At 34.0% G+C, this 23,712-nt stretch overlaps 1 protein-coding gene across 22 annotated transcripts in view; it reads right to left on the bottom strand.

The window, feature by feature from the left end:
- The window catches only part of FAM172A (family with sequence similarity 172 member A), a 466,743-nt gene that overhangs the window by 315,829 nt on the left and 127,202 nt on the right, over positions 1-23,712 (bottom strand). For all 22 annotated transcript variants that reach the window (XM_057493474.1, XM_057493470.1, XM_057493468.1 and 19 more), the window contains one exon: positions 5,128-5,193. In XM_057493474.1, coding sequence (XP_057349457.1) covers positions 5,128-5,193 — 66 coding nt within the window. The remainder of the gene's footprint in view (positions 1-5,127; positions 5,194-23,712) is intronic.

Here is a 23,712-nt window from a genome sequence, read left to right as displayed (position 1 = left end):
GAAACAAATAGTCACTGACTTAAAGAAACAGAATGCAATGCATTCATTTTAGGAGACTTCAACACACGTCTCACACTGAAGGACAAGATAAACCAGACAGAAAATAAGTAAGGAGACAGAGGCACTGAAAAACACATTAGAACACATGGGCCTAAGAAACATCTACAGAAAACTCTACCCAAAAGCAGCAGGATACATATTCTTCTGAAGTGCACATGGAACATTTTTCCAGAATAGATCACATACTAAGCCACAAAAAGAGCCTCAGCAAATTCAGAAGGATTGAAATTGTACCAACAAGCTTCTTAGACTACAAAGGTATGAAACTAGAAGTAAATTATGCAAAGAAAACAAAAAAGCCCACAAACACATTCAGGTTTAACAACATGCTCCTAAATAATCAATGGATCAATGACCAAATGAAACAGAGATCAAGCAATATATGGAGACAAATGAAAACAAAAATTCAACATTGCAAAACCTGTGGAAAACAGCAAATGCAGTTCTAAAAGGAAAGTATATGGCAATATAGGCTTACCTAAAGAAAGAAGAACATTCACATGTGAACAGTCTAAACTCACAATTAATGAAACTAGAAGAAGGACGAATGAGGCCCAAAGTCAGTAGGAGAGACATAATAAAGATCAGAGCAGAAATAAATAAAATAGAGAAGAATAAAACAACAGAAAGAATCAATGAAACCCAGAGCTGTTTCTTTGAGAAAATAAACAAAACAGATAAACCCTGAGCCAGACTTATCAAGAAAAAAAGAGAGTCTACACACAAAAACAGAATCAGAAATGAGAAAGGAAAAATCACTACGGACACCACAGAAATAAAGAGAATTATTAGAGAATACTATGAAAAATTATATGCTAGCAAACTGGATAACCTAGAAGAAATGTACAACTTTCTAGAAAAAGAAAACCTTCCAAGATGACCCAAGAAGAAACAGAAAATCTGAACAGACCAACTACCAGCAATGAAACTGAATTGGTAATCAAAAAACTACCTAAGAACAAAAATCTGGACCAGATGGCTTCACCACTGAATTTTATCAAACATTTAGAGAAGATCTCATATCTGTCCTCCTTAAAGTTTTCCAAAAGATAGAAGAGGAGGGGATACTTCCACATTTATTCTATGAGACCAGTATCACTCTAATACCAAAACCAGGTGAAGATGCCACAAAAAAAGAAAATCAAGACCAATATCCTTGATGAACATAGATGCACATATACTCAACAAAATGTTAGCAAACCAAATTCAAAAATACATCAAAAAGATCATCCTTCATGATCAAGTGGGATTTATTCCAGAGATGCAAGGATGGTACAATATTTGAAAATCCATAAACATAGTCTACCACATCAACAAAAAGAAGGACAAATGTCATATGATCATCTCAATAAGTGCTGAAAAGTATTCGACAAAATTCAACATCCATTCATGATAAAAACTCTCAACACAATGGCTACAGAGTGCAAGTACCTTAACATAATAAAGGCCATATATGACAAACTCACAGCAAACATCATACTTAACAGTGAGAAGCTGAAAGCTTTTCCTTTAAGACCAGGAAAAAGACAAGAATGCCCACTCTCCCCACTGTTATTCAACATAGTTCTGGAGGTCCTAGCCATGGCAATCAGACAACACAAAGAAATAAAAGGCATCCAGATTGGTAAGGAAGAAGTTAAATTGTCACTGTTTGAAGATGATATGATGTTGCACATAAAAAACCCTAAAGAATCCACCCCATACTACTAGAACTAATGACTGAATTCAGCAAAGCTGCAGGATACAAAATTAATACACAGAAATCTGTTACATTCCTATTAACGATCAACTATCAGAAAGAGAAATCAGGAAAACAACTCCATTTACAATTGTATAAAAAAGAATAAAAGACCTAGGAAAAAACCTAACCAAGGAGGTGAAAGACCTATACCCTGAAAACTACAAGACACTCATGAGAGAAATTAAAGAGGACACCAATAAATGGAAATACATCCCATGCTCATGGATAGGATGAATTAATATTGTGAAAATGGCCATTCTGCCTAAAGCAATCTACAGATTCAATAGAGTCCCTATCAAAATACCAGCAGCATTTTTCAAAGAACTAGACAAATAGTTTTAAAATTAATATGGAACCACAAAAGACCCCAAATAGCCAAAGGAATCCTTATAAGAAAGAATAAAGCTGGGGGGATTACTCTCCCCAACTTTAAGCTCTACTACAAAGCCATAGTAATCAAAACAATTTGATACTGGCACAAGAACAGATCCATAGATCAATGGAAGAGAGAGCCTAGATATAAACCCACACATATATGGCCAATTAATATATGATAAAGGAGCCATGGATATACAATGGGGAAATGACAGCCTCTTTAATGACTGGTATTGGCAAAACTGGACAGCTACATTTAAGAGAATGAAACTGGATTATTGTCTAACCCCATACACAAAAGTAAACTCAAAATGGATCAAAGACCTGAATGTAAGGCATGAAACCATAAAACTCTTAGAAGAAAACATAGGCAAAAATCTCTTGAATATAAACATGAGCAACTTTTTCCTGAACACATCTCCTTGGGCAAGGGAAACAAAAGCAAAAATGAACAAATGGGAAAACATCAAACTAAAAAGCTTCTGTACAGCAAAGGACACCATCAGGAGAACAAAAAGGCATCCTACAGTATGCAAGAATATATTTGTAAACAACATATTCAGTAAGGGGTTAACATCCAAAATATATAAAGAACTCACACACCTCAACACCCAAAAAGCAAATAACCCAATTAAAAAATGCGCAGGGGATCTGAGCAGAAACTTCATTAAGAAGAAATTCAGATGGCCAACAGGCACATGAATAGAGGCTCCACATCGCTAATTATCAGGGAAATGCAAATTAAAACTACAATGAGATATCACCTCACACCAGTTAGGATGGCCAACATCAAAAAGACCAGGAACAACAAATGCTGGTGAGGATGCAGAGAAAGAGGAACCCTCTTACACTGTTGGTGGGAATGTAAACTGGGTCAACCATTGTGGAAAGCAATATGGAGGTTCCTCAAAACACTAAAAATAGAAATACCATTTGACCCACTAATTACACTCCTAGGAATTTGCCTTAAGAAAACAAGATCGCAGATTCAAAAAGACATATGCACCCCTATGTTTATCACTGCACTATTTACAGTAGCCAAGACATGGAAGCAACCTAAGTGTCCATCAATACATGAATGGATAAAGAAGATGTGGTTCATGTAGACAATGCAATATTATTCAGTCTTAAGAAGAAAACAAATCCTACCATTTGCAACAACATGGATGGAGATAGAGGGTATTATGCTCAATTAACTAAGCCAGGTGGAAAAAGACAAGTACCAAATGATTTCCCTCATTTGTGGAGTATAACAACAGAACAGAACTGAAGGAACAAAACAGCAGCAGACTCACAGACTCCAAGGGACTTGAAGTTATCAAAGGGAAAGGAGGTGGGGAGGGCGGTTGGTGGGCAAGTGAGAAGAGGATTAAGGGGTATTATGATCAGCACACATAACGTAGGGAGGCACAGGGAAGGCAGTAGAGCACAGAGAAGACAAGTAGTGACTCTATAGCATCTTAACTACACTGATAGACAAAGTGATTGCAATGGGGTGTGGAGGGGGGGGATCTTGATAATATGGGTGAATGTTGAAACTACAATGTTGTTAATGTGAAACCTTCATAAGATTGTATATCAATGATACCCTAATAAAAAAAAATAAAGTAAGCTAGAGGAAGGAATGTTTTTTCAAGTCTCAAACCTCCAAAATGTTTTCCAATATATTCATTGAGAAAAAAAATCTATGTGTAAGTGAACCTGTGCTGTTCAAACCCATGTTGTTCAAGGGTGAACTGTATAGTTTTAATAATGTAAGACATTTGATGACCTAAAGTCAAAAGAAAAGTTTGAATCCAAAATACACTGGCAAATTATCTCTCCAACGGATGACTACAATATTGGTTTATGTATCTGTGTTTTACTAAATATAGGAAACTTTCCAAATATATAGACTTGGCCTACCTATTATATAGAATAATGCTTTTTACACTAGTATGTCACCAGCACTTAGAAAAGTGCATAGCATCAAAAAGACCCTTAAATAAGTATTTTTTTGAATCAATGAATAAATGAATAAATGATTAACAATATGACCTAGGTCTTGAGCTTATCTATAGAAAGTTAAATATAAAATAGATTAAAAGAAAATTAAACTATCTAATTAATTTGTGAAGATGGGTAGTATTAAGAAATCCTCAAACCCTCCAATTCACAGTAGGCTAACATTACCCAAAGAATTTAAAAATCTTATGCAAGATTTTTTGTAAACAAAATTATTTATATGTAAAGTTCTGTGCTTAAATTTATTAGTTTCATTATGTTTCCCTCATTGTTATATATCCTAAAACCAAAGAGTTGCCAGGGTCAACAAAGATCATCTGATCTAGTCCCAATATCATTTCACACCTAGGATTAATATTTCTTCATTTTATCATGTTTTACATTAAAAACAAAAAAATTTTTGAAAATTGGAATCCGAGAAAAAATCTTAAAACTTTTTCACTCTGAAATGGAAAAATGTTCAAAATTTAAAAAAGGTGTTCCTCAAAAAAGAGGAGCAGTGTTATAAAATAGGAAGCACCAGAAATGATTTGGGACTATGTAGAGGAAACAACATAGAAATAAAACAGAGTTAAAAAAGAAAAATCAAGAAATGATTAAACAGATGATCAATGTTTAGTACAACAAAAAGTACACTGGTTTACTTCAAATTAGTAACTAAAAATATACCAATAAAATAAGAAAATGTAGAGGAAAGAGGAGTCCTTTATTTGCATCATTTAAAAAAACACACACAGTATCAGAATTTCTTTTCTTTACAGTGAAAAGTAGTACTTTAAAAAAACCTTCATGCACAATGGCATAAAGTATACTGATAGGCATTAAAATATCAACACATTGGGAGTTTAACACTTAAACTTTTACCACAGTTAAACTAAAATAAGTTTTCTTCTGAATTGAAAACTATTTCATTTGTGAATATAAAGATTTTGTAAAATTGGACTTACTGGAATAGAGATTTTTTTCAAATTACAGTCCTTTTCCAGGAGCTCATATACATACTTTGTGATGATCTAGGTAAGGAAAGAAATAACACATTAAGATGCAATGCCATCGATTATCGAAATTCACATAAATTATTATGTTATTGCTCTAAATATCTCTATCTTGGAATGTTTCTGACCCATGTTTCATTGAGAAATAATTGACATACATCACTGTGTAAGTTTAAGGCATGTAGTGTGATGGCTTGATTTAAATATACTGTGAGATGATTACAATAGGTTAGGCAAACATTGATTTTCTCATATAGATACAAAAAAAAAAAAAAAGAAAAAATTTTCTCCTTGTGTTGGGAACTTAGGATTTACTCTCTTAACAAGTTTCCTACATACCACACAGCGATGTTAGCTGTAGTCATCATGGTGTGCATTACATCCTCATTCTTACTTGTCTTTTAACTGTTACGTTTTGATACTAAATTAAGAGAATTTTACTGAATACCTGTAATCGTTTATTTTCTGCTGCTGTGTGAATAACCATGACCTTAATACTAAGAATTAATTCTCAAACTCAAAAAAATATGAAAGGACTTTGTTTTTCAAAGCAATATTCTGAAAACATATTTTTTTTTCAGTGTTTCTAGAATTTGTTTCCCCTATAATTTCCATACAGGTAGTATACCTAATATAGTACTGTCATGACTCTGAATCCAAACACCTCTTTTGTATTCACTGAATCACAAAGGGCAAGGTCAGAGGTAACATCCCAGTGAAGTCGGGCACCAGGTAGTATGACTGTTTGTGGCTGGCAGAAACATGGCTCCCCAAAGATGTCCATGATCTGTTCCACAACCTGTTAAAATGTTATATTACATGGTAAAAGGAACTTTGCAGATATGATTGTGGTTTAGGGACCCAAATATGGAGATTAGCCTGGATTATCCAACGGAGTCCAATCTAATCATACAAATCCTTCTAAGCGGAAGATTACAGAACAGTGTGTCAAAAAGACGCAAAGTGAAAAGGCCTTTATTGGTCATTGCTGGTTTTGAAGATGGAGGAATATGACAAGCCGAGAAGTGTGGTGGTCTCTAAAGGGTGGGATAACCCTCAGTTTGCAGCCAGTAAAAAAGCAAGACCTCAGTTCTGAACTTGCAAGGAACTGAATTCTGCCAACAACTCAAACAGTAAATAGATTCTTCCTTAGAGCTTCCAGAAAGGAACACAGCCTGTCCACACCTTGACTTCAGTCTGTTGGCACTCATACTGGACCTCTGACTTAAAGAATTGTGACATGATATTTTTATGTTGCATTAAGCCATTACATTTATAGCAATTTATTACAGCAGCAACACTATTTCCAAAAAGGAAAGCAGAGTGAGGAGAGAGATGAGAAAAAGCAATGACTTAATAGGTTTTAATGATCATTTTAAGGAGTGTTTCTCCCTCAAAAATGTTTTTAATCATGTATGCACAGTATCTCAGAGAGCAATTTTATCACCAACAACATAATTAAAAGTCAAATTTTATTAGCAAAAGTAGATGATATTTTTAGAAAATTAAGATGTCAGTTGCTTTGTTGCTGGAATCTGCAATCTAAAATAGATTCTCTATCTAACTTTCTTTAAGGAGTTCAAATTTCTTTCTTCTATGTGTATGTATTCATTCATTTTAGAAATAGTACTTTAAACGTACACTAAAACAGCTTTATCTTGGCTAGTTATGGTAATTCTGAAGGCTATGACAGTACACTAGAACTAAGCAATCACTTGCAAGTTTCTAACTGAATAGTATACCTATATCTTAATGTGGTAGTTAAAAGTATGTTCATTATGCCTTCACCAGAAGTGAAGTACATTGGTATTGTGGACCTGAAATAGGCTAAAAATATGTAGAATCAGACTAAAAATATATATGAAGATATATAATGGCCTACCACTTCAAGAGAAATGACTTACCTAAATGAAATTAGCTAAAATCAGAGTCTTATCATTTCTGCAAATTTATATCTATAAAGTTATAAAATATCCTTATATTTAAAGTAACAATAAAACCAATCACACTTAACTCAAACAAAAATGAATTCCACCAGTGTGCAAAATATTTAGAAGACATAATTTGAGAATTAAAAAAATCAAACTATTTTGGCAGTTCATACCTTAAAGTCAGTATGAAATACAATATTACAGTTAATTCTCAATTTTTCATACTACAGGATAATACAAAACAATTAAAAAACTGCTTATATTTGGATTTGAAATACATTATAGGGCAAGTGTCTGTTTTGGATTTCATAATTTCAAACCTAATAATAAAACCATACATCAAGTAAAGTCAGAGAAACACTACTGAACTTGCCCAGTTTGCCTTGTTCTCCAATTCGTGACTGCAGAAGAAAAGTAACCGAAGACTAAACCATCTCTCTCTTAGGCAGTCTCTGCCTGTGTGTTCTTTCCAGCCCCAGTCATCCTCCAAGAGATAGATCATATGTAAACTATTGCAAGTAACTTTTTCTGCCTCACCCCAATCCTCCAAGGTAGAGAAATGTCCCACCTCTATGCTTCTCTGGACATGACTGAATATCATTATCTAACATATAATCTTGACAACATTTACCTTTCTGTTACCTGACTAGCCTTAGAATACTACAATTTTGAGTATCCTACCTTTACTCTTTCTTATATCCCCACAGGATAGTGTGGGAGCACATTAAAGGCACTTCAAAACGGCACATAAATTCTCCTCACTGTTCATCCTGTCTACATCTTCTGAGGGAGAAAAGATGTTTCAGGGTTTTAAAAATCTTTTCTAGTTGCTGAAATGAGGCTTAGAAAAGAAAGTATCAGGATTCATTGCTTTCCACCTTGCATAGGATTACAGTCTGCTTAGAAAAATCAACAAATGAAAAGATAATTTCAACATGAGATTAAAAAAAAAACTCCACCCAAATGTCATGTGCTCAATATTCACTGCAAACAAATATTCACTGAAACAATGTTTTCAGTGAAGTTCACACATTGAAAAGACTTAAGCTAAAGCATGCTCTAAAGTGAAATCTTCATTCTAATAAGAAACACAGGAACTTGTATCTGTTTCTGGTCTGACACATAAAGTACTTGAAAATAGTCACTTCCATTCTCATGAAAAAAATAAAAGCTGAACAAACCGAAAATCAACAACTCTTCTTAGATCTGTCACAGAACTGAGATCAGAGGGCAAACTGCAATCCTGAAAACTGGAGAGACAAACAGGCAGATCCAGAGACTCAGGGCTTATTGGGAGCAAAAGCCCAGGTGCAGAAGCTATTGGTTGAAGCCAGCACACCTTAAACTGTAAATGATAAATTGTTGAGGCTCAGTACAGACTAGCTTAAAAATTAATAACTGGTAGGGGCTCAGCCTTAAAGGTGGATTCCCCAAACTTTTGTGAGATTTACTTCTATGATCTCCACTAGTTTCTCACTGTGAAGGCTAGAGAAAATCCCCTCCTGCTTCCAGGGTGGAAAGGGGAAAATGAAAAATATTCCAGAACACTGTTCTCAATATGGCCTGCCCACAAAAGAAACTATTTTACCAGAGACTAACTGACATGAATTCAGGCTCACTAAAAGACTGAGACCTAATCATTGGGCCATAGGACATTTCCTCCCACCCTTACCCACCTTAACACCACTTCAATAGTGTTCCCATATAAAGTTACAGAGATTACAGCTAGAAGTCCTACCTAAATAGAAGGACTACACTTCATTTAAAGTCTCTAGGAAAACTGAAAGACAGCAGAGAAGAGAAAAACAAGGACATTAGAGGATATTCAAACCTTGGACCCCAGAGCTACAGCAAATAGTAAACTCAGCCTAATTAATAGCAGATAAACTTAAAACCTCACACTAATAACCTATCTGCCAAAATTTCTTTTACCCAATACATCGTGTCCAGCTTTCAACAAAAAAATTACCAGGCATACTAAAGGCAAAAGGATAAGGGGAATGAGCTAAAAAGACAAATCAGGCATCAGAAAAAGATTCAGATATGTCAGAGAATTTGGAATTATCAGACTTTGAATTTAAAACAATTCTGATTAATATGCTAAAGAATTTTTTGCAGAAAGTGGACAACAAACAAGAACAGATGAGTAATGTAAGCAGAGATATGGAAGCTCTAAGAGAGACTCAAAAGGAAATATTACATCCAAAACACAACAAAAATGGAAAACGTCTTTGATGGACTCATCAGTATACTGGACATGGCCAAGGAAAGAATGAAAGAGTTTCAAGATATGTCAACAGATGCTTCCAAAACAGAAATACAAAGAGAAAAAGAGAATGAAAAGATGGAATAGCAGATCCAAGAATTGCTAAGACAATTACAACAGGTTTAACACAGGCATAATGGGAATACTAGCAGCAGAAAGAGAAAGGAACCGAAGAACTATTTGAGGTAAAAGTGGCTGAAAATTTCCCAAAACTAATGATATACAAAAACCCCAGATCCAGGTAGTACAGAGAACTCTAAGCAAAATAAATACGAATAACTACAACTACCTACATTATATTAAAACTGCACAAAACCAAAGACAAAGAGAAAATCTGGAAAGAAGCCAGACCAGGGGCAGGGGAGATTTTGGTAAGAGGGGATGCAGGGGACAACACTACAAGGAAAAATTATAAAGAAACCATACAAGCAAGAAAAGAGTGGGCTGAAATATTCAAATAATTGAAAGAAAAAAACCCCACCAATCTACAATTCTGTATCCAGTGAAACAATCCTTCTAAAGTGAAAGAGAAATAAAGACTATCTCAGGCAAGCAAAAATGGAATTTTCTTTTTCTTTTAAGTAGATCTTCCTTGCAAGAAAGGTTAAAATAAATTATTCAGAGAGGAGGAAAATTATATGGGTCAGAAATCTAGATGTATATACAGAAAGAAAGAGTACTACAGAAGTAATACAGATAAAATACTTTCATTTTTGTTATTCTTAATTGATCTAACAGATAATAGTTTGTTCAAAATAATAGCAACAATGTATTTGGTGATTACAGCTTACAGGAAAGTAAAATGCATGACATCAAAGTTAAAGTTATGGGAGGGAGGAATTGAGAATACATACTTGGTAATAAAAAGTGCTTATACTGCCTATGTAGCAGAATAGTGTTATCTGAAATACTGGAAAGAAAAATGACTACAGCTAATAATTTTCCTGGATTTCTTTTGATTCTTAAGAATAGCTATACAGATAAAATTAAATGAATCCACCATCAAGGAGATAGGGAAGTAACTCTGAGATTATATATTCATGAAATAGATCCCTTGGCTACCAACAGAATAATTCCCTCTAAGAAACTAGGGATTAACTATATTGTTTTGTAGCTCAGAGTTTCCATATGTATGGATCAAAGAAAATTTTAACAAAGAGAGCAAAGGTGATCAAAGAAATAGACTATAGAAAGAAAGAAAATGAAGTGTGCTAAAGATGAATTCTCAACAGAGTACTTCCAACAGAAGGGGTATGTTCTCCCTGTGATAAATTCACTCTTGACATTTATTGAGCAATTTTTGTGTGCTTATCATGTACCTCATTCATATCAGCACTACTTCTGGTCTTTAATTAAGAAGCCAATAATAATACCCTTTATTCCTGCAAAAGCCACTAAAATTATTCTGGTAGATTATAATTTAGCAGGGTGGGAAGTGACACTAAGAAGCCTCTTCACAGGTACTTCAAACCCTTTTGAGACTGTATTTGAGAAATAAAATGGGATATATGACAAGATATATGACTGCATAGATGAAAGAGAATTACCATAAATATTTTAATTAAATAAAAATATGAGGTTCCTTTCTACTAGATTGTCATTAAGCTTTCATTCTTTCATACTCTGTAAAGAAAATCCCCTCATTAGGAACAAACTAAATTTGGCCTGATTCACTCACAGTAATAATTTTTATTTCACCAATTTATTAATTATATAACATAAAAGTTTCCTTATTGATCCCTTAGGAGAGTTAAGAACTTCAGCCCAAAATACAAAACACTAATATATATAAATTATCAGTCATATCCATCCCTAGAGAGGACACCTAAATGCTAAGAGTGTCCTGATTTGGGGTTATCTAAGAGTGGATGAACTGAACAACATAAAGAACAACTCTGAGAGGTTTAACTATATCTGTAAAATTTTATGCATACTGAAATTAAAGAAAATATCTGAAAACAGACTCAAAAGACTACCTACTTGAGTTAATAAACTATGAACTAATTCAGTACTCAGTCAGTTCAGCAGTAAACTATGAATGAAATATAATACAGTAAAGCAACAGTTTACTTTCAGTTCTCCTCTGCTTAAAATAATTATGTATGTGATGTTTACACTAAATAAGTACTCACACAATAGCTGAATATGGTTTCATTTTACCTACACATCTCCTTTTAACTTTGTTCATTTGCTTAGGAAGCTCGGTTTCACAAATAAGCCAAGAGGAGTCAGCATGGGCATTCTGACTTGCAAATGTATGACAAAAGTAAAGTTTGATATTATGAGGCTTTACTATATTGGAATTTAAATAATATTTTGGAAATAGACTTTGCTTTTAACACAATCTTTATTAAGAAAATATTTATTCTGTTACTCTATTCCATCTTGTTTATTGATAAAAATAACATTTCAAAACCTCCATGGCTTTTAAGAAACCAATTTAACTCATTTCATCCTTAAAGTACAATTGGTAGGTGATTTTAACTCTGAGCAATGCTCAGATTTAGAGTATATTTATCACCAAACAGTATGTGGGGAACATTCCCACAAACTTTACCTTCAGGACTGAGCTGTTATAGTACAACAGAATCAGATTTAATATTATACCAGCAGGAGAATGTACTACTTCTGTAAGAATTAGAAGTTAGTAAGTAGATGAGATTAATATATTATATTTAATATTACAGATTATTTTTTGAAAATGGAAATATTAAAATTATTCTAGATTAACATAAATAGTAAATGTTAATCCTCAAATATTAAATAACTATTCCTGGAAAACAACTGCACAGATAATTAGGTTTTACTTTCTACTTTACCCTCCTCATATTTTAGATAAGGATTTTACAAACTACATACAAAAAGTTTTTTTTTAATTTATGCTGACCATCTTTAAACTGGCAACTTTAATCTATTTAATTCATCATGATTACCAAATTTGGATTTTCATTTTCATTTTACTTTGTAGCATCTCTTTACCATGATTTATCTATCCTTTTTTCTTTCTTTCCCCATCTTTTAATAGGTTAGGTTTTATTTATTCTTATCCCCCTGGTACGAAAGTTATAAATTTTAGTTCTATTCTTGTGACATCTTTATAGTTTCAACATGAATATTTGGCATACCAAAGTCTAAAATTAATGAATTATCTTCTCCTTTTGAATAGTGCAGACTTGAGAGTTTTAAGTAATTTTTTAAAATTCAGCTTGCATATTATTTGTATGAAGTATATTTTATTCCCCTTGTTTTGGTCTCTTCTTTTTTGATGACTATTATTGTTGTTGCTTTATACAGGAGTCTGTTTTGATTTCTTACATGTTTTTCAATCACTTTGCTCTGCATTCCTTTTTGGTTGCATCTCTTACTCTCATAACTGCAATTTTCTTCTTCATTAGTGCTTTGGGGGGAAAAACACTAATTCTTTTCTCTCAAAATATCTCTATCTGGACCTACCTTTAAATGACAGCATTACTTGGGCATACAATTCTAGATTAATAGTTATTTTCTCCAGTATTTTCTGGATTCCCACAGTTGTCTTTAATATTTCCATTATTAGTTTAACTGATGTTATAGGCAATCAGGCTTTAATCTTTGGTTTCTTTTATAATCTTCCCTATGTTTTTTTATCTTACTGCAAATTCACTATAATATCTAGGTGTAGATTTGGTCTTATTAATATTCCTGAGGACTCAATAAACTTCCTGAATATTTCAACAATTCATAATAACTCACATATGTTATTTCTTCAAATATTTCCTCACTCTTATTCTCATACTTCTAGAACTCCTATTAGACGTATGTTGGACATCCTTGTTTTACTCTCCCTCTTATAAGCCCTCTTTTGTATTTCCATTCCTTTTTATCTCTCAGGGCTACATAATGAGTAATTAACTTAGTTCTACCATCTAGGAATCTACTTTGCACTTCAGCTGTATCTAATCTATTGAACTAGTCCATTGAATCTTTAACTTTATTGACTATATTTTGATTTCTATACATCTAAATTGGTATTACTGAAAATACACTTTCTTTTTTATATTGTTCTAATCATTTTGTATATGTTACTTTTCTCTTTTTATGATTTTAATCATTTTAAATGATACTTACATTAAGCTCACAGGATACCACCTTCAGGAAACCTTCCCCCTAAAAATATTTACTTTTTTTCTGATTCCTTTATGAACAGAAGTATATTCAGCAAATAATTATTTACTGGCTTTTACTCTTCTGCTTATTATAGCTCTCTTAGTTTTATTTCCTCTACTTGATGTACATTCCATGAGAATAAAGACTATTGTTTGTACTTGATCACACTTCAAACAAAAGCAAGTGGAATATGGTGCTCCACAAATTTTTGTTGGTTTTACCTTTTTCTAATTATTTATTATTAGACTAATTAGAAAAGCAGAAACAAGCCTAAGAGAGAACCATGTAACTCAGTTGATTATCCACTGACCTTCCCATTTCTTTCTGGAGATTTTTCAATCCCATAAATTTCAGACTAAAATATTTAATATTGAATAATAAATAATATTTAATACAATATACATGATATTCTCAGACTTTAAAAGAGTGGCTAATATAAACAGTGTATAGTTAAATATGGGGCATTTTACAATTTTATTTAGTATTTAAATGCAAAATATTGCAGCTAAAATTTAGCATGCCTGATTCCAAAGCAAGTTTATCTTATTATGAGGGTGAACTTCATACTAGATAATCTGAACGTGTAGTACTTTGTCAGAAACACTTAATTACATACTACAGTCCCCTCGGTACACCATTCTTAAAGCCCTTTCAGGGTCAACTCCTTCTTATTTGCTATCTTTACATCGCTAGATATATAGAACAAAACACCTAGTACCTTTACATTGCATACAGTGGTAATTCAGCATCAGTTTCATGTTAGTGGCCAAGGAAAGAATAGAAGAGTCTTGGCCAACTAAAAAAGTCTAATGATGGCCATCTCCCTTCAGTTTTTCAGGTTGTGATATATAGAAATGCAGTAAGAACTGAGTAGAAAGAAATTGAGAACAGTTTCCGTCCTCTGTAAAGTCTCATTATTTTGCTTCAGGATTTCATCTCAGCTTTGATTAATGAAAAATGTCTTGAGTTGGTATCAGTATAAACTTATATATTTTTATTATCTATTATCTCCATGTAGGTAGGTAAGGTAGATATATATATATCTACAAAATGTATACACACTTATGTACAAACACATATACATCTGTATCTTATTTCCATATTTACTTATTTACAGATAATAAAAAATATGAATACATATCCATGTGTACACACAGACACACATGCATGTTTAGTGACAGCCTAGAAACAATAACACCACCATCAATGAACAACCTGTGAGTCTGTGCGTGTGTGTATAATACATTAAAATTTTTTCCAATAAAACTAATGGAGCTCATTGGAGAAAGGCTGATTCAGGGTTTTTACATGCCATTCTTCATTAGAAGGAACCCAGGATCCTATGAGAAAGCTGTTCAGGCTGGAACACAGGGAGCGCAAGACAAGTCTGAAGAAAAGTTTTGTGTTGTTTTGCTTTTCACCCAAAAAACCCCATTAAAATACAAAAAGAGTGATGGATAAACATCAACACAAACAAATGATGAGGATCCCTCTGGCCAAATCTGGGATATGGATTATACAGTCATTGAACAAAATAAGAATCTATGAGTCCGTAATGATATGACTAAATGAATAAGTAAAGTAAAAAGAGGAAAGTTCTTTCTCAAGTAGAATGCCAACTAATACATATAGAAGAAATGATGGAGTTAGAAAATCATCAATGGATGGTAAAATTAATAGGTGGTAGTTTCATAAAGAACACAGTCTCGAGTATCTTCCCCAAAAGTACTTATTAATTACAGAGAGAAAAATAACAGTAACATATGCCATGATCTGGCAGGTATCACTGATATTGGAACAAACCAAAAGCATGTAGCATGTACTCTTTTTTAAATTGAAGTATAGTTTACATATTATATTTGTTTCAGGTGGACAGCACAGTGGTTCCACATTTATATACATTATAAAATCATCACAATGATACATCATGCACTGAAAACAAAAAATCACATCTAAGTTATTTCTGTCAAAAATGCAAACCTGAATCTTCATAATAATACCTATAACAAAATCAAACTGAGGGTCATTCTACAAATGTCTTGTACTCCTCAAAAAAATGTCAATGTCAAGAAAGATAAAGAAAGACTAAACAGTAGTTGCAGAGTAAAGAAGAATAAAGAGGCACGACACCTAAATGCAATGTGCAAGCATTGATTTTATCCTGGACTTGAGGAATATTAGTATTAAGTACATTATGTGACAATAGAAAATTTTAAGCATGACTTATAGATTGATAATACTGTATCAATATAAAATTTCCTGATTCTGTTAACTCTAATGCAGGTATCAAGAGAATGTTCTTGTTCTTAGAAAAAATACATATAAATGTGTTAGTGGTAAAAGAGCATGAGATTTACAACTTACTTTAAATGGTTCAGAAAAAAAATTATATAAATAATATATAATATACATGGTTCCTGGTAATCACAAAACTTTTCTGTAAATGTGAAATTACATCAATACAAAAAGTAATTTAAAAATTTCTCAAGCAGTTCATATTCCTAGTTCAGGTACTACTGACTCTGCATCTATTTTCACAAATATTTCAATTAAAATGTGCAGATGATAAATAGGGTAACAAATTTGCTTTCATCAAAACATTTTCATTTCTTGAAATGTTACAAGACCCCAACTATACTTCAGGATAATTTTCATCCATTACTGCTTGTCAAAATCAAGGAATCACAGGAGTAAGCCCCATACTTTACTATGTTTGTGCCTATAGTCATCCCCCACTTAAACATTTCTTTACTTCCCCAATTTTTCTTTATTTCCCCAAAACTCAACTTAAATGCCACCTCCTACTTAGAGTTTTCACTGACTCTGCCAATAAGCTCTGTGCATTTCTTATGACATTTAGCATCTGGCATGATTATCTCACATTCTCATTTGCCCACTGAGGTGGGCACCTGAAAAACAAGAATTATATCCTACTTTACTGCAGCATCAACCACACTGCAGATGCACAATATATGAACAGTGAATGAATGGAAATGGACTGGTAGTGCTTGCAAACATGTGGCATTTCAGTTCATCAAGAACTCTAAGTAATACACTTAAAAGAAAAACAATATTTTTAAAATTACTTTTTATGTTGGAAATAAATTCACAAGATTCAAAAATGCAAACAACACAATATATATATTGAAATGTTTCACTTTCATCTCTGTCTCCCATTGTGCTCCCTCTCTCTCTGCCCCCTATAGGTAATCTATTCGTTTCTTATGCATCCTTCCAGTGTTTCTTAGTGCCAATATAAGCAAATAAAAATGTATTTTTATTTCCACCTCTTTCTTAAAAAAAGATAGTATAGTACACACAGTGTTGTACAATGTATTCTCCCCTCTTTTTTATAGCAGAGTAAATTCACTGTTACTTTATCATCTCAAAAATTATCCTGATGATCTACACTCTCAGTATTAGAGAACTTCTTTATTCTTTTTTTTATTGAAGTACGTTGATATACAATCTGTTTTTTTAATTAGAGTATCACTGATATACGCTCTTATGAAGGTTTCACATCAACAACATTGTGATTTCAACATTCACTCATATTATTAAGGCCTCACCTCCCCCACACCCCTGTAGTCACTGTCTATCAGCATAGTAAGATGCTATAGAATCACTGATATACAATCTTATGATGGTTTCATATAAACAACACTGTGGTTTCAACCTTCATCCATATTATCAAGTCCTCACCCCCCCCCAACTGCACTCACTGTCCATCAGTGCTGTAAGATGCTATAGAGTCATTACTTGTCTTCTCCATGCTGTACTGCCTTCCCCATAACCTACCTATATTGTGATTGTAAATTAGTGTCCCTTAATCCCCTTAATTCCCTTCTTCCTCCCTCCCCACCCTCCAGAGGCCCTCCCCTTTGGTAACCACTAGTCCCTTCTCAGTGTCTGTGAGTCTGATGCTATTTCGTTCCTTCAGTTTTGCTTTGTTTTTATACTCCACAAATGAGTGAAGTCATTTGGTATCTGTCTTTCTCCACCTGGCTTATTTCACTGAGCATTATACCCTCTAGATCAATCCATGTTGTTACAAATGGTAGGATTTCTTTTCTTTTTATGGCTGAATAAAATCCCATTGTATATATGTACCATATCTTTATCCATTCACCTGCTGATGGTCACTCAGGTTGCTTCCATATATTGGCTATTGTAAATTGCATAGTGATAAACAAAGGGGTTCATATGTCTTTTCAAATCAGGGATCTTGTTTTCTTTGGGTAAATTCCTAGGAGGGGAAATACCAGGTCAAATGGTATTTCTATTTTTACTTTTTTGAGGAGCCTCCATATTGCTTTTGAGACCATCTTTATTCTTTTTCACTAGAAATAGTATTCCATTGTGTGGAAGTACTATAGTTCAGTCTATCATTTAAAAAAATATTTAATGCTTCTCCAAAATATTTACTAAGAACAATATATATTTGGCCTAAGCATTGTTTATAAAATCCTATGCAAATTTGATGTACACAAAATTATATTGGGACTTAGAATCTTAAAACACAGATCCACTATGTAAGTTATTTATTTTAAAAAGAAAAACATCTGTCAAAATGGCCATCCTGCCTAAAGCAATCTATAGATTCAATGCAATCCCTGTCAAAATACCAACAGCACTCTTCAACAAACTACAGCAAATAGTTCTAAAATTCATATGGAACCACAAAAGACCCCCAATAGCCAAAGCAATCCTGAGAAGGAAGAATAAAGTGGGGGGATTATGCTCCCCAGCTTCAAGCTCTACTACAAAGCCACGGTATTCAAGACAATTTGGTACTGGCACAAGAACAGACGCATAGACCAATGGAACAGACTAGAGAGCCCAGATATAAACCCAAGCATTTAAGGTCAATTAATACACAATAAAGGGGCCATGGACATACAATGGGGAAATGACAGCCTCTTCAACAACTGGTGTTGGCAAAACCGGACAGCTACATGTAAGAGAATGAAACTGGATTATTGTCTAATCCCATACACAAAAGTAAACTCAAAATGGGTCAAAGACCTTAATGTAAGTCATGAAACCATAAAACTATTAGAAGAAAACATAGGAAAAAATCTCTTGAATATAAGCACGAGCAACTTTTTCCGGAACACATCTCCTCGGAAAGGGAAACAAAATAAAAAATGAAAAAATAGGACTAGGTCAACCTAAAAAGCTTCTGTACAGCAAAGGACACCATCAACAGAACAAAAAGGCACCCTACAGTATGGGAGAATATATTTGTAACTGACATATTCGACAAGCGGTTAACATCCAAAATATATAAAGAACATGCCACCCTATTAAAAAATGGGTGTAGGATATGAACAGACAATTTGCCAAAGAAGAATACAGATAGCCAACAGGCACATGAATAGATGCTCCACATCACTAATTACCAGGGACATGCAAATTAAAACCACAATGAGATATCACCTCGTATCAGTTAGGATGTGCAACACAGAAAAGACTAGGAACAACAAATGCTGGTGAAGATGTAGAGAAAGAGGAACCCTCTTACACTGCTGGTGGGAATGTAAACTGGGTCAACCACTATGGAAAGCAATATGGATGTCCCTCAAAAAACTAAAAATAGAAATACCATTTGACCCACTAATTACACTCCTTGGAATTTACCCAAAGAAAACAACTTCTCAGTTTCAAAAAGACATATGCACCCCTATATTTATCGCAGCACTATTTACAATAGCCAAGATATGGAAGCAACCTGAGTGTCCATCAGTAGATGAATGGATAAAGAAGATGTGGTACATGTACACAAGGAATACTATTCAGTCATAAGAAAGAAAGAAATCCTACCATTTGCAACAACATGGATGGAGCTGGAGGGTATTATGCTCAATGAACTAAGCCAGGCAGAGAAAGACAAATTCCAAATGATTTCCCTCATTTGTGGAGTATAACAATGAAGCAAAACTGAAGGAACAAAACAGCAGCAGACTCACAGACTCCAAGAAGGAAACAGTGGTTACCAAAGGGGAGGGGTGTGGGAGGGCAGGTGGGGAGGGAGGGAGAAGGGGATCGTTGGGTATCATGATAAGGTGCACATGGTGTGTGTAGAGTCACGGGGAAGACAGTGTAGCTCAGAGAAGACAAATAGGTACTCTTTGGCAACCTACTACACTGATAGACAGTGGCTGCAATGGGGGGGGACTCGATAATAAGGGTGAATGTAATAACCACATTGTTTTTCTTGTGAAACCTTCATAGGAGTGTATATCAATGATACCTTAATTAAAAAACAACAACACGTTTCCTTCGTAATGACCTATTTGTCCAACCTCTATGTTCTACCCTAGCTTTTTAAGGAAGGATGGAGGGAGGATGGTAGGAAAGAAGGGAGTGATGGAGGAAGGGAGGAATGAAGGGAAAAAAGGAGGAAGAAAAAAACTCATAAAATCTCTTAATAATTAAGGTTTAATATTATTCAATAATATCAGTTGGGCTAAACCTAAAAGGGCTCCTCTAGCATCTTTACATTAAAGAGACTATGATATGAATGGCAATGAGTTGTCTAATTAGAACTAAAGCACATTTACCCTAGGTGCATATCCTCTTAAGTCAGAACTACATCTTAAATTTCACTAAAATTATCTCCTTGTCGTCCTTATTTTTCCCCTTAAGACCTTTTATACTTCATTTTCACTGGGTACATTCTAAACTTTAGTCTTTTGAAGTAACTGCTTTTTCATCCTATCTTTGAAATGAAATGCATTTCTCCAACTTTCTATTAACATTCCTTGGAGTCATTCATTTAGATCAGCTTCAGATCAGATGCCCTCACCTTTTCCTTTTACCTGCTCTGAAGAAGAGTCCTCCTAATTTTTGCCATCCTTTTTTCCCAGTAACTAGATTCTTAAATAGCTTACCAGGGCAACAGACTTGTAAATGTATCCAACTAACTACTGATATCTCCCCCTAGTGATTTCACAGGCACCTCAAACTCAGTTATGTCCAAACTGAATCTATCTGTACATTTCCGAACCTATTTATCCCCCAGTGCATTCATCAACTCTATAAATGGCACTACCATCCACCTGACTCTTGAAGCCAGGGCCCAAATGTCTTGATTTCTTCTACTTCATGCTCCCCTTAATAATCAATTATTTAGTCCCTCTAGCTAATACTGGAAGATCTCAATCTTTCCCTGTCTATATTTTCACCAACAGGTTTTTATCTCTTTCTGGGATTGCTTCTGTAGCCTCCTCCTGCTAGATTTAATAACATTTTCTTCAGATCCTATCTCCTGTTAGCAGACATATTACTCCTTTTAAAAATGCAAATCTGAAAGCTTCCCAGTACTATTAGGATAAGACCCCCCAATCCTTAAATCTGGCTCCAGCTTTTTTCTCATATCATCCTATACCACTCTTTCCTCATTCTCTGCATTGTGTAGCCACATTGACTTTCTTTTAAATTCTCAGGTGTATTAGGATCAGAGCCTTTGCAAATGGTGTTGCTTTGCTTGGAATGCTCACTCCAGTCTTTGCTTATTCAGGTTTAATGTTTTCTTTGCCTTGCCCTCAATCTGTCCTCAAGCCACAACTAAGAATTCTGCATTCCTCTTTCCTAACACTTAGATCATTAATAATGTTTTTTCCAAATATGTCTTTGCCACTAGACTGTAAGCTTTTGGAAGGCGAGCAACTACATACATTTGTCTTGGACTATGTGTCTATTGTAATAGTCATCAAATATTTTTGGAATTAACATTAATAATAATAGTAAGCATATACACAGCACTAACACTAACATAAGTTCCTTACTTAAATCTCCACACCTTTAATCTTCACAACCACCCTACAAAGTAAAGGAGGAAGCCAAAACATTTGAAAGGTTATATAATCATCCACAGTCAAACAGCTAAAATAAGTCATAGAGTCTGGATTCAAATCTATAGACGCTCTGCCTGCTCTGGAGTCTAAATACATTTCCTGAACTTACATGATATATTGTATCTACTATGTTACAATGTCAATCAATAAAGGTGTTAAGGGACAGTGGGATATAAAACTGAAATAAGAGGACTTTTAGTAACCTAATACCAACAGGCACAAACAGAGACAAAAGAGGATATTTAAGGTGGTCTAAGTCTCTGTGACAGGTAAAATAAAAAAGATAGTAAACTAGGCATTCTTAATTTGTGAGCCACAGTCCTCTTGGCTATCTAATGAAGTCTATGAACTCTTCTCAGAATACTGTTTCTATAAAAGAAAAAAAATATATATATATATATATATATGTAGGGTTACATAGGAAACAAATTATATTGAAGTGAATTTGTCCAAAATTTTTAAAATACAAAATTTGTGATATGGAATCTATGTCCTTCCTTACTAATGCATTTTAGATACATCTAGAACTATTGTATCATAAAAATATAGGTGATTTCTGTGACAAAGCCCTAAGATGGCTAATACTACTATTTTTATGCCTACATTTATAAGAAATTTAGGTTAGAAGTTAGTAAAAATAAATGTGTAATTTCTATCCCACGGAAGTTTCACAGGCCCCATTCCCTAAATTCTATTCCCTCGGGCTAAGAATCTCTGGCCTACATAGCACCACCGGGAGTCTGGAGAGTCTTCACACGCCATGCCCTCAACGGAAAGGGAAAACTGTTCTGATCCACACCTTTTTAGAGCTGCACATTATAAAAAGCACTCCTTTAGGTTAATTTCCTGGCTATTTACATTTATATAATTTTAGTTTTAACACTGGGCATATTCAGATGATTTGAAATAGAACACTAGAGCCCATTTTATCCTGTTTTCTCCTAATATCAATTACCTATGTTTCAAAAACAAGAAGAATGAAGATGCCATCGTTCCTGAAGTTGGGCACTCAGGACAACAACATCATTATGTTAGGCATGTGGGTAAAGAATACCACTAACTTTTCATGATCTTTTCCTTTTCCTTCTCACTCTGTTAAAGTAGACATTTATAAAAATGACCTCAAAGGCAAAAAGACATGTTTGAATGACTTTGTTTCAGTTTTTATTAGCATACTCAAGGAGATACATTATTATTCACATATCTAAGGTAGACCAATATGTTAAAATAAAAGGTTGTATAATAGATATCAGGGATCCTGAAAAAGACACACGCTGTAAATCAGATAGCATACATGCAAATAATACATTTCTTATAAATTGTTTACTCTGCCTAAGCAACAGGACTCACAAAGAATAAAATCACACTGTGGTTAGGAAAAAAACAAACGGGTAGACAAATTCAGAGTAGCCTTTGCTATGCCATCTAAAAACTTAGAGTAATTTGTGAAACTGAGATAATAATAGCAGCTATATTATGAATTAATACCAAGCCTCTTCATCTTTTTTCAAAACAAGGTGACAATTCCCCTTAATGACAGCAGGAATAAAAGAACACTATTTTCACAAATCTCCTTTTACCTTTCCACATGGAGAGTCTTAACAATTTAACAAGAATATATTTCTTGAGGTAGAAAAGAGGACAATTCTATTGAATATAATATTGTGGATTTTACTGAGAACCACTTTTCTAAGAAAGACAGGCTATCTTAAGTCAAAAGATAGCCTCTTTCATAAGCAGACTCACTGAGGGAGAGGAAGAGAGTAGTTGCCACTCATCTTACAGTTACCACTACATATAATGAACAGCAAAAAAGTACAATACATTATGAGATTTCAACTTTCAGCCATAGTGGAATTACTGGTATTTGGATTTGCCTTCTCACTACAAACAGTAGATAATTTTAGAAAACATATTAAGATGTTTTCAGAGAGTGGAAAACATACAGTTTAGACCTGTTATTCCTGAGAAGGAAAACAAAGGAGACAAGTCCCAGAATCATCTTGACTTTCTGCCTGAAATTCCTTGACTGTGGCCCACAGAGGAACCTAAACAGAACCCAGAAGCCTTCCTGAGTTCAGAAAAACAAGGCTGGAGTTCAGGGAAACTGAGGCAACTGTAATTTTCAGGGTACAATATCAGAGATAATGGAGTTATAGAAAAAGAGCTCTAGAAATCTACCTATGAACTTCTTTAAGTCTTTGGCTAGTCTGTTTATATATAGGGTGAAACTTCCAATAGGCTAGTCTAAGAAAATTATTGGACAGGAAATACTGGAAAGTTTAAAGGTGAGAAATTCCAAGAGCTTACACAGGGCTTGGAGATACCTGAGTTC

Source organism: Manis pentadactyla, chromosome 2 (genome assembly GCF_030020395.1).
Source record: "Manis pentadactyla isolate mManPen7 chromosome 2, mManPen7.hap1, whole genome shotgun sequence".
Lineage (NCBI taxonomy): Eukaryota > Metazoa > Chordata > Mammalia > Pholidota > Manidae > Manis > Manis pentadactyla.
Note: the sequence above shows the minus strand (reverse complement) of the source record. Positions and strands in the feature narration are given on the sequence as shown.